This window comes from Eretmochelys imbricata, chromosome 25, assembly GCF_965152235.1.
Source record: "Eretmochelys imbricata isolate rEreImb1 chromosome 25, rEreImb1.hap1, whole genome shotgun sequence".
In the NCBI taxonomy this organism is placed as follows: Eukaryota; Metazoa; Chordata; order Testudines; family Cheloniidae; genus Eretmochelys; species Eretmochelys imbricata.
Window position 1 is genome coordinate 14,254,348 of NC_135596.1, and position 12,300 is coordinate 14,266,647.

The 12,300-nt window shown below is 56.6% G+C and overlaps 1 protein-coding gene across 1 annotated transcript; it reads left to right on the forward strand.

Moving 5' to 3' along the window:
- Positions 1–538: 538 nt before the first annotated feature.
- OCEL1 (occludin/ELL domain containing 1) lies at positions 539–5,761 on the forward strand. The gene is made up of 5 exons (XM_077805480.1): positions 539–1,666; positions 2,852–3,045; positions 3,479–3,650; positions 4,707–4,757; positions 5,642–5,761. Exons 1-5 carry the CDS (start codon positions 539–541, stop codon positions 5,759–5,761), a joined length of 1,665 nt encoding a protein of 554 aa, XP_077661606.1.
- The last annotated feature ends 6,539 nt before the right edge of the window (positions 5,762–12,300 follow it).

The window sequence follows — 12,300 nt, forward strand, 5'->3', positions numbered from 1 at the left end:
GCGGGGTTCTAAGCCCTGCTCTGGAGCACCTGCAGCACCACTCCAAGGTGCACACCAAGACCATGGCCCCGCTGCGCTGTACGTACCCAGTATGAGACAGTCCCTGCCTTGAAGGGCTCAGTCTAACCAGACAAGAGGAGGCTAGCGAAACACACAGATGGGCAGTGACTTACCCAAGGTCCATGGGCAGGCCTGGGACAAGAACACAGGTCTCCTGGCCACTGGCCACTAGACCACACTGCCTGTCATAGGGCTAGGAGGCCACTGCAGCTGAAGTCAATGGGAGCTGCAGGTGCGCGGGAATGGAGAGTGGGATGAGAGAGCAGGGTGCCGACTCTCACCAAGGGAATTTTATTTGCTGATGTAATGAATAAACGAATGGGCTTGTAGCAAAGAGCCTATGAACCTCAGCGTTAACCTGGCCCTGTTTCTTCCTTCCCGCTCCAACAGGGCCTGGCCAGATCGGAGAGAGGGGAGCTCCCCCCGGTCCCAGCGGTGCTGATGAGACTAGGGACTGAAATGCTATGACTCCTTGGACATGGCGAACTCCACCTCCTCCAGGGAGAAGAGGCAGCCTATCGTGGAGTCAGACGGAGACCCGCTAAACTCCTCCTGGCAAATGTGGCCCTCGCCAGCCCGGATCAGGGCATCCGGCAGGTCCTACCCTGGCAAGAGCGACTTGTCTGACTCTTTCGATTCCTCCACCCGTGAGCCTCCCCTGCCCGCCCAGCCACCCGTCGGGGACGTTCCCCACAGCTCAGAGAACCAAGAGGCCTGTCACTTGAAGCCCGTCAGGCGTTTTATCCCGCCGTCGTGGAAGAACTTTTTCCAAAGATGGAGGCGAGAGCCCGAGCCGTTCCTGCCGCTGGCCTACGCCGCTGCCCAGAGCTCCCCACCCGTAAGTCCGTTGTTAGATCGCCGCAGGCCAGCCCGCGATGGCAGCTCCAGCAGCGGTTTCCAGGAACCCTCCTGGTCCAGCCCCTCTGAGTGTAACCAGGAGACAGAGATGTCTCCCCCCAAGAGCCAGCAGGGCCAACCCGCCTTGCCGAGCTATGAGGAGAAGCTGGAGGCCTACAACCTCAAGTACTCCTACATGAAGTCATGGCCAGGCCTGCTCAGGCTGATGGCCGGGCTGGAGCTGCTCTTTGGCGGCATGGTCTTTGCCTGTGTCTGTGCCTACATCCAGAAGGACTACCAGTGGTACAACCTGTACGGCGGGAACCTGCTGTCGGACGGCCTCTTTGGGGGGGGCTACGGGTACAATTATTACGGCCCCATGACCCCCTTTGTGCTGGTGGTGGCCAGCCTGGCGTGGCTGGTCACGGTGATCCTCTTGGGGCTGGGGGTCACCATGTACTATAGGACCATCCTCCTAGACTCCCACTGGTGGCCCCTGACGGAGTTCGCCCTCAACATCATCATGTTCCTCCTCTACATGGGGGCGGCCATCGCCTACGTCAACGACGTGAACCGTGGCGGCCTGTGCTACTCCTTGTTCGCCAGCAACCCGCTCCTAGCTGCCTTCTGCCGGGTGGAAGGGGGCCAGGTGGCAGCGATCGCCTTCCTCTTCATCACCACCCTGCTCTACCTGGCCGGGGCGCTGGTGTGTCTGAAGATGTGGAGGCATGAGATGGCGAGGAAGCAGCGGGAGGCCTTTGAAGCGCTAGTGAGTCCTCCCCAGGGACGCCTGCCCCGGAGCAGGAGGAGGCCGCTTCCTAGCGCTTCTGCCCCCTTCCCTGCCCCCAGGGCCCAGCGCCTTCTCTTGGCTCCGGGAAGGATTCACCCCAGGCAGGGGCGGAGGGGAGGCACTTGGTACCTCTGTTTCAGGGCTACAGGGGCCGGTGTGGCCCCTAGCTTAAGCCGCGGGTGCCCTGTTTCACCACCCATGCTTCAAAGGCCCTTACGGGGCACTGCAGGGAGGCAGAATGCAGACCCACCTAAGCCACACCCCCTTCTACTTTTGAGACGCCCCCTCCCTCCTCCAGCCTGCCCACAGCTTCCCCCTCCCCCCAGGCCCCCCAGAGGGTTCCTTGTGCTGGGGAGCTCCCCTGGGGGGCTCGTGCCTGGCTAGCTGGTATAAAAGGGCGCCAGGGCTGTGAGTAACCTGGCCCTACGCCCCCAGCCCCATGCACGGTTGCATTGTGTGGGGTGAGGCTGTGGCAGAGAGTCCTACAAGGGTCAGGGCAAACCCCGAGCTGGAGACAGTGGTGGTTATACTGAGGGCTGGGGGATTAACTCCTTAGGAACAGGAAATGGTTCCATGTGGGGGACCCACGAACCGGAGCCTTCCGAAGATGCACGAATCCTCCTTCTGGAGCAGCCATCCATCTCCAGCCCCCGCTGCGTCAGAGACGGCCGTCACTCAGACTGGCGGCTGGCAGCTCGCTGGCTCTGTGCGGCAGGAGCCTCCCTCTCTCCGGGTATTTCTGCCCAGCCGTCGGGACGTGCGTGACTGCCACTCCTGCAGACCTAGCGCACTGGAGTACATCAAAGCCAGCTCAGGTCCCTACCCAGGGTCCTGGGCATGCCGCCGCAGCTTCCCTGCTATTGTTACCCAGCTAGGGCTGATCTCCGTATCTACAGGAGCTGCAATCACACCCCCTGCCTACAGCGCAGACACCCACTTTGTGCCCTCGCCCTTTGCATGGGGCTGAGGGGTTGGGGCTTGCCTAACCCTTCCTAGGCAAAGTCTCCCTCCAGTGGCTAGGCCATGCCTAGAGATGGGAGGCTGCTCTTGAGGAAGTGGGCTATGGGGCCTGGAGTGTTAACCCGGGCTCTAGGAGCTCACTATTTGAGGCCCATGTGGGTTGCCGCTTTGCTGCTGAGCCTCACTCCCCTCTGTCTCTTTAAGCACAACCCCGTCCTCCTGCAAGCCAGACCCAAGCGGATCGTCTTCCAGGATGAGGTGATGCCGTCCGGGAGCCTCCCCAGGAAGGTCACCAAACAGCTGGCGTTCTCCGAGAAGGGAGAGGAGTTGGGGGCCTTGAGTTGCTCCATCCCAACGGGGCACACCCCGAAGCCGCACATCGTCCCCGACTATGTTGTGTAAGTAACGACCCGCCCGCCCCATCCATGTCCCCGGCCGCGGGAGCAGGCGAAGGCTGGCTCAGGGCTATGCACTGGTGAGTTTAGCAGGGTCATTAGCAGGGGCGGGGCGGGGTGCTAAGACGGCAGCACTGGGTTTCTGCGTCACTCTCCATCCCGGGAACTGAGGCTCTGGCCTGGGACCCAGGTGACCTGGGTTCAATGCCTGCCTCTGTCACGGGCTCTCCGGATGACCTTGAGCAAGTCACTGCATCTAGGTACGATGATAATACACATGATGTCTGAGCACCCACCTAGGTCTGCAGATACTTTCCTTCCTAAGAAGTCCCTGATTTCCTCCTGCCCCACGGGTTAACATTTTCCCACCATTCGCGGATCCATCCCTTGCCAGCTCCACCCCCCACCTATCACAGAGTCTCTTGGGGCTGGGTAGGAAATACCCGGGGATCTGCTGCCCTGAGGAGAGAGAGAAGTACAAGGCCGTCTTCAATGACCAGTACGGGGAGTACAAGGAGCTCCACCATGAGGTCCATGCGGCGCTGCAGAAGTTCAAGGAGTTGGACGCCGTGATGAGGCGGCTGCCGCGTCTCACACCCAGCCGGAAGGTCAGTTGCTAACCAGAGGGGGCACGGCACGGGCAGGTCGGAGCCAGGGCTGGGATGTGGGGCCTCTCCACCGCTAGGGGTCCGCTTCCTATCCTGCCTGGCTCAGCAGTGAGGAATGTTTGGTGGAATGAATTGACGGGTCCCAGTGGATTTCCTACTGGGACAGGAACAAGCCACAAAAAACCCACTGGAATTGGTCGGCCCCTTTCTCGCAGTGTTGGCAAAGAAGCCCAGGGCTGGAGACAGGTCGGGAACCCGCCAGAAGCAGGTAGAACAATGTGGCCTAAGCCATAGACTGGTTCCGGCGTGAGGCTAGACGCATCAGAGGGTCGACTGAGGAACAAGAAAGGAGCCGCTGTCGCTCTTGTGACAAAGCTGTCCGGAAATTTTCCTTGGACCGGCGGGACTGAGCTTTGTGCTTCGGGTTCCGCTGGGGCTTCCTTGAGGAAGCCAGTTCAAGTCAAACCCTTGTGGCCCATGAACCGACACGGCTCCTGCTGGTTTCATTAATACTCGGAGCAGACGCCCAGGGCTGATTGAGGAAAGGGGAAGCTGGTCATCTGCTGGGATCCAAGCCAACTCCAGGCTTTGCAGTTCTGGTTATTTACCACCCGCTGTCTTCAGAGCTACCCTAAGACACAGAGGATTGTTCAGGGGCAGTTCCTGGTTTTCCGGGATCTGAGAGCCCAGCTGGCAGATCAAAAGAGCAGCAGCATTTCCCAGCCGGGCCCTTGTCACAGTTACCCTGCCAGACGCCCAGCTGAAGGGGGGAAATTAACCCCCCCTCTATTCCCAGGGTGTTGGTGGGGTCCCTGGCTGGCTGGTTAGCAGCTAATTCCTGGAGCTGGCCACAGTATTCCAGGGGCGCAGTCTCTTGTCGGAAAACACTGATTCACCAGAATTGAAAGGTGCCAATTCCGAACAGAAAAATGTTTCCAAATCTTCTGGCCAAATTTCCGCTCCCGCCAGCTCTGCTGATGACCCAGGCTTGCTGGGGCTGCTCCTGTCCGGCACAGCTCAGCCAGGCCCCCTCACCCACTGCTTTGTGCTCCGCAGGAACAGAGCCGGGTCTCCAACATCTGGAAGGAGTACAAGAAGAAAAAGAGGGTGAGTTAGGGGCATGGTGCTGGACTCGCATGGGACAAGCCAAGGGGCGGAGGCTAGTAGGCAGACCGACTCGGGGGGACGCTGCACACCCTGGAGCTCGCCCCATCACAGGGCGTGATTGCAGTGTGCAGACGTATCTGAGCTAGCTCGGGTCCCAGTGACGCTGTGGCAGCACAACCTCCCTGCCCCGATGGCCGAGCTAGCCGGATTCAAGCCAGCTTGGGTGTGTCCGCATGAGCTAGTCACATCCCAATAGCTGAACAGACCTGCCCTGAGGCTCTCCTGCCCGTGTCCCCATTTGAACGGTGCTTGGGGCACCTCTGGCTAAAGAATTCTCCCAAAGGAGCAGGGCCCCTCTGGCCAACTGGGGGGTCTTGGGCATTCCCACACGTGTGGCTGCGGAGCCCCCGTGATACGGAAGAGCCAGACTGGGTTCAAATGACTCGAATGGGGATTCTCTATGGTGGCTGCTGGATGCAGATAGAACCTGTGATTCTCTTGGGGTCCCCAGACTGGCTGACGGGATTTTGTGCCGTCTCTCAATCCTGGCCTGCCTGGGGCTGCTCACAACAGGGCAGCCATAACGGCTCTGGCCTTTCCAGCTGAGGGCTCAGGCCCCGTACAAAGGAACGTCCCCAGGTGAAAGCGCTCCCTGCTTCTCCGCTTGGCTCAAGAGCTGTTCGGGGCCCGGTCGGTGCCAGCAGGGATGCAGCTCCCCGCAGGGTCGAGAGCGTGGAGCAAATCCCGGATCCTTTTGGAAACCCTGTTCCCCAGTTCAGTCTCTAGTCATTGTTTTGTGAATGCCCGCGGGCAGCGGATAGGGGGGTGAAGCCCAGATCCAGCAGTGGTGATGCTGACAAAGGACCCGTTCCCCATCCCTGCAGGACCCCACCTTCCTGGAGAAACAGGAGCGCTGTGACTACCTGAAGAAGAAGCTCACGCACATCAAAGCGCGGATCCAGGAGTACGACCGGACAGCCAAGGAGGGCTCCATGTACTTCTGAGCCTGGCACTTGCGGGGTGGCACCATACCACCCCTGGGCTGGTCCCCAACACCCTGGCCGCCAGCCCTGATTTACTCTGGGGCTTGCTGATGTCTGGGAGATCTCGGCCTGAAAGAGAGCAGGATACAGGACACTGGGGGGCGCTCAGGGGGGCTTGAACAATTTGTATAGTGGGGGTGCTGAGAGCTATTGAACCAAACTGTAAACCCTGTCTATAATGGAAACCATTCCCAGCCAAGGGGTGCGGCCGCACCCCTAGTTCCAGCACCTATGGGGGTGCTTGTGCCTTGTGGCCTCCTGTGCATCACACACACACCTCAGCTGGGTCACATGTGGGTCAGGCACCATCCCTGCCCCGTGCTGCCCCCTCACCAGCTGGGGCTGGGAACCAGCATTGCTGGTGTGCACTCTCCAGGTGGGACCGAAGCTGGGGGTGGGAGGAGTGGGGCCTCAGGCGGGGTGGGGAGAGGTGCATCACTCCTGCTCACGGGAATAGGTAACCAGGTGCACCGTGCATCTGCTCCAGCCAGCAGCAGCCAGACTCATCCTCTAGGCGGACCCTGGGGAGAAGCTGTGAAACTGGACAAAGCTTCTGGCTGAAGAGAACTGTTGTGATGGAGGATAAAACGCCCCCGGGCCTGGATCTGTGGTCACTTCATGCTGGTGTAAACTTGGGAGTCATGGCACTGAGGACAGTGGACTTGCACTGGTCTGAATCAGGTCATTGACTTCAGCGGGAGCAGGATTGGGACCCTGACTCCTGTAATGTGGTCCCTGGCTGGAGCCCTGGGAGCCAGGCTGGAGATTGCCTCTTACGGGCATGACTTCATTGCCACTCTCCCTTACTCTGTCTGCAAAGCAGCCATCGGAGGAGGGGGGCAGCATTCATCTGTGCAGCAAAAACTGAGCTTTGGGGGGTGCCCGTAACTGTCCCTAAGGAGCAATGGCTTCTCCAGTGAATAAAATACACCTGGCGGCCCGTGTGTGAAGTCCCTGTAGCCAGCAGGATCTGCCCTGCCCTGCGCCAGAATTCCCCTGGAGAGGGTCCCGGAAGGGGAAGATGTGAGGGAAGGGATGCTAACACACGTGCTCTCCGCTAAAAGCACTGTGGGTCATAGCAGCATCACGTGGGAAATTAGCAGAGCTCTCTGCTCACCATGCCCTGAGACACCCCCCCTCCCCCCAGAGGATGTGACTCTGTTGCAGCTTCCCCCCAGGGGGATTTACTTCTTTAGTTCAAGCTCATGAAAGTCTCGTGCTCTTCCTGGGAAGGTCCCAGGTTCAGTTCCTGGGCCGTCCCCATGTGGTCATTAGGGAGCAGAGTGAGACGACGTGGGGTGTGTCTCCCCTGCACACTAAGCCCAGGCTCTGATTCAGGTTTGAGCCTCCTGGCTACACACATCAGCCTGACTAAGGTCAGCAAACACTCAAGGCCCAGGTCCTTGGACCCTGCTGGGGGATGGATTGGAGCCTGAGTCCCGCTGTGACTGGGGTCCGAGCCCTGTCATGTTGCAGTGTGGATGCAGCTCAAGCCGTTAGCCCAGCTGTGCAACTCGGGTCCAGCAGTTGTAAAGCCAGGTTTACAGTGCGGCGTGGACACTCAAGAATGGGCTTGGAAAAGCCTGGGTTTACAATGCAGTGTAGACAGACCCATGATGAGCTACCCTGGTGCATCTGTGGATTGTTAGCACTAGTGACCAGCGCTGAAAGCTAGCTGCAGAGGGAGAATTTCAGAACACCCTGACTGACAGCCATCCCGGTGCGGGCAGCTGGTCGGAGCAGCCCTGCTATTCGCACGTTCACTGCAACACACCTGGCTTTAGGTTCTTTCTCCACTTACAAAACTGCTTTTTATTTAAAAATTGGAAACAACAAGGCGTCCAGAGCTAGTTAAGGCCCCAATCCTGCCAACATGCCCCATGTTTAACTTCAAGCCCTGTGGGCCGTTCAGCTGAGACACCCTCTGACTGCAAAGCCTGGGACCCCACAAACTCACTGCACCCATGAAGAGCGGGGGGCGCACTGGGAGCAAGACTTAAAGAGGAGTAAAATCCAAGTGCCGGGCTGGGATCCTTGTGGCTTGGCAGGACCTCTCGGGCCCGACTGAGACAGGGAGAGGCAGCTCAACCATGCCTAGGGGGCTGCTCCCCCGTCGGTCCATGTGCATGACCAATGGAAGGGGTTAAAGTCAAACCAGCCACGCAGCCGGGCGCTTTGATCAGAGTCTTGCACACAAGGCGATTTATGTCCACGCTGGAACAGGGAGCTGAGGTTTAAGCACTCCATCTGCTGCTGCCAAGTTTTTGACTCCAGCTGTGCCAGGTTCCTGCAGTTACAAGCCTTCTCTTCGGCCTGGCTGCAGCGGGAGGAGGCTGGTGGGTTGTTTTTAATGATTGTGCACCTAGTAATGATTAATCCCTGGGCTGCCATTTTAAGATGAACAAAGAGGGGAGGAAAACAGAGGGGACCCAGGTAGCTGCTTTTAAAGGAAACCCAGCCAACCCCCTTCGCAAGGCAGCGGCTCCAGGAATGGCGCCCTGAGCCAGGGGCCCGTCTGCAGGCAGCACCAGGCTGGAAAGCAGCACATTTACCAACAATACTAAGGCCAGAGACGGGCGCAGCTGGCCCTGGAGACAGCAGCTGCAATCTAAGGTAAGGTGTATTGATCGCTTCACGGGGGAGAGCTGCTCCCTTATTTTTGCATCATATGTGTCAGGATCGTCTCAAGCTCTGTCAGGTTTCAGAGTAGCAGCCGTGTTAGTCTGTATCCGCAAAAAGAACAGGAGGACTTGTGGCACCTTAGAGACTAACCAATTTATTTGAGCAGAAGCTTTCGTGAGCTACAGTTCACTTCATCGGATGCTTTTAAGAAAAGTACTCCTTTTCTTAAAGCTCTGTCGAACTTAAGGGGGCCAGATTCCCTGCGGGTATCAGTCAACCTGCAGCCAGATAGGGGTCTGGCCCCATTGACATCAGTGGAGCAATGGCAATGGATGCTAGCTGAGGCCCTGGCCTAGAAAAATTCTTCTCATGAGGTCAGAAGGCTGAATTCACACAGATCTGCCTCCGAGAGTTCGCCTTCGATGCACAGCACCGTGAATGTTCGTTCACCAGCTGCTTCCTTCAGAGCTTAAATCCTTGTTTGTTGTTAAGGGGTTTTTAGAGGGGCCGTTGTTTATTTTGTTTATTATCTTGTTTATTTCTAGAGTAACAAAGCTAGGATGGAAATGAAAACAAGCTTAACTGGCTCAATTGAATAAAGCAAGGTGCTTGCTAAACAAAAATCTTGGGCAATTTAAAGAACCCGGTTAAGGAAAGAGGTGGAATTGCAAAATCTTTGCAGAAAGGGCTTAGGTGTCGGAGTCAACTTCACCGGGTCTGGAAATTCTCTCTGGGGTCTGGGATCAAACTGGAACTGCAGCTTTTAGAAGCACTGGGAGCTTTTGTTGTCTTTGAAACTTGAATCCTGGCCAAAGAAAGGAGGTTTGGCAGCGAGAACACAGCACCAACCTTATCGCGGGCTCTCTTGGGGAAAGAAAAACATTGGGGATTTTTTTTAAAAAGGACTGACTAGAGCACACGCGCGTGTGAGGGGAGCGTACTATTTGCTAGTGCCGGGACAGACGGGTGGAGACCCACGAGGGGCGTGTAGTGAGCAAACCCTGCCCTGAGCTGCTGTGGGCTTCCCAGCTGCAGGCCTGGGAAAACAGAGCCTTATTAATCAGGTGAAATAAGAGAGGAGGTGGTGTTGGCAGAAACTGTTGCAGCCGGCGTGGAGGCCCCAGCCGAACATTCCCATCCTATCTCCAGCGGTTCAGGACGGCTGGATTCAGCAGGGATCATTGACCCTGCACGTTCCTAGTGATCCCAAAATCCAAGGTGAGGCTTAGAAGGATTCTACGGAGGATTGTTTGCCCTTCCCCGTGTTCTCTGCCCCTCCAGCACTGGGGGGATTATAATGGAGCGCAGTGGCAAGGCTCTCGTGAGCTGAGCCTGTAGCAAAATAAAAAGGCCTTTTATTAAAAGTTGGGTGAGGGGGAGAACAGGCAGTTCCTGTGGGAACGCCTGGGCCTGTGCCCAGCGAGTCGGAGCCTGCCGAACCGACCCAAAGGACACTCGGGGGGTGGGGGAGGGAAGGGGGGTACACCTCCGGAATGCAGGGGCAGAAAAGAGCGTTTAAAACGTGGCTACCCCAGAAGTGTAAGGGATCAAATAAACAAATCTGCATCTTCCTTTTATGTATCCCTTTAAATATAGCACAGCAAATTCATCCCTGGGGTAATTATTCTCAGCAGCCAGGTCTTCTGTGTATTAGTGACCCTCGCTTGTGAGGGGCTCAGAACCGGGGTGCCAGCCTGACGGCTACACAGCAGTTTTATAGCCCCGCAATTCAAGCCCGGTGAGCTTGAGTCAGCTCCCCGGACCAGCCAGGGTTTTTTGTCGCCATGTAGACATACCTGGGAGGCCAGGGTTCAATCCCCTGCCCTGGCCGCGACTCCCTTTGAGTAAGTGACTCAGTTTCTCTGGACTGCCTTTGTTCTCCATGGCATTAATGGCCTTTCCCTGCCTCACAGAGAAGTTGTAAATGTAAATACGTGAAATTCCCCCTTTACCGGATAACTGTAACCTACGAGTACACAGGAGTTCTTCTCCCTGGGTCATAATGACTCGTGCAGAAGCAGGAAGGTTGGGCCTCTTTATCTTACTAATAAGGTTTGTGTTACAAAAGCATTTCTGTGTCTGAGCCTCTGTTGTTTGTACCGTTATTAATCAATGCTTGGGAAGTGCTTTGAAGCCCTCAGCGGTGTTGCTATTGCACAGAGCAGGGCGCGGGGGTAGGGGAGACCTAGGGAAAAACCGATTGACTGAAATACACGAATGTAAGGCAGACGGCCTAGAAAGGCCCGTCTGTCTGCTGAGGTCCTAGTACCGTCACCATAGCGTGGGAACATGCGGAAGTAATCTCTTTTAGAAACATATAATCTGTGGGGCTTGGGGGTTTGCATTCTGTTACCAAAGTGTCTGAACAAAATTACTTTAGTTCAGTTGTTGGTGGGTTCTTTTTAAATCTTTTGCATTATTTGGTTGAAGCAATTTGAGTAAATTCAAGTGAGTAAATTTTGTGGGGTGTTGAACTAAAAATGTGGTGGACTTGGTTGATATTGAGGGTGTGACGGCCTGTTTCTCAGGATTTGCACCAGTATATCAGACCCGCATTTGGCAGAGTTATTCCAGGTTTATGCTGGTGTAACTGAGACCAGAGCCCGGCGCTAGTGCAAGGGGGGCAAAAATCATCAAAGTGTCTAAGGATCTGTCTTCAGTGCAAAGTTTACTCAGGTTCTTGCTCGGGGGTTGCCCCTAACCCAGCTCCCGTCCACACCCAAAACCCTCGAAACCTGAGTTTAGCGGTGCTTTCGCCCTGGGCTAGCTGGCTCCTCTAGGGCGGAGTGCTCACGCAGGAGCTGGTAACCCGCCCACTTGTGGCAAGGACATCATGCGGCCAGTCCTCCAGGGCCTTCCCACTATTCCCTCCACGTGCCTAGAGGGACAGACAAGGTCTCCCACAATCCACTGGAGAAAAACTCTGTGGCTCAGTTTACTGCAGGGCAAAGACCCAAGGATGGGCCCCCCGGCGTCCTAGCTGCACGCCTGGATGAGTCGGCACCCGGGAGGCACAGTCACTGTGTGGCTGCCCACACCAGGGCTAGGCTAACCTTGGGGTTGTTCACCCCACTTAACTCAGACCCCATGTGACTTAAGAGTCCAAGCCTCCTGGAAAATCAACAGGCCCCCTCAATTCCCAGCACTTTGGTGACTTCGGCTCCTAAGTCATTTATGTGCTTTAAAAAAAAACTTTACCAAGGGTCCCTAAAGTTCAGCTAGGAGAATCCTTTGCAAGGCGGAGGGCCAAAGTCAACGGGAATTTCACCCCCTAGTGTCAGGGCTGAGCACAGCCTGGGGCATGGGGGCTGTTTGACCCCTGCAGCCTTTGCTAGGTGTGCGTCAATGAGTCCATCGAGGTGAATGGGGTTTCTGTTCTCTGCAGGGGAGAAGGGTCTCGCCCCAGCATGAGGAGATGGTGCCGAGGGCTCAGGGAGGAGGCTGGCTGGGACCAGAAGGAGGATTAGATTCTGGGATATTAGACAAGCAAGTCCCGTTTGGACAGTCTCCCTACAGAATCTCTAGGTGGCATGAACAAGCCCAGCCCCCTGGTTTTGACCTTCCACCCCATCGTGGATCATTTCTGAGCTGGAGAGAGCAGTTGTGCTGCTCAGGACTTAAACTGGGGTCTGCGTGATGCCTCCTTTTGCCGCTGGGGCCAGTTAGAAGATGGCCACATCCTTGTAGGCTGCACCTGTCCCCAAGGGCTGCCTGGCCTTGCCCGAAGCCCTTCCCCCAGCTCATGAATGATTAAGACACCGTATTGCTAGGTCGTGGCACCCAAGAGGGAACATCTACACTGCTGCTTTCAGCCCCGTAACTAGGGTGACCAGATGTCCCAATTTTATAGGGACAGTCCTGATTTTTGGGTCTTTTTC

Bases quoted from the DNA above. Each gene is read 5' to 3' on its own strand.
- OCEL1 (XM_077805480.1), top strand. From the start codon at position 539: ATGGCGAACTCCACCTCCTCCAGGGAGAAGAGGCAGCCTATCGTGGAG. The intron at 3,046-3,478 runs GTAAGTAACGAC...GGGGCTGGGTAG, and splicing joins ATCGTCCCCGACTATGTTGT to GAAATACCCGGGGATCTGCT. The intron at 4,758-5,641 runs GTGAGTTAGGGG...CCATCCCTGCAG, and splicing joins AGTACAAGAAGAAAAAGAGG to GACCCCACCTTCCTGGAGAA.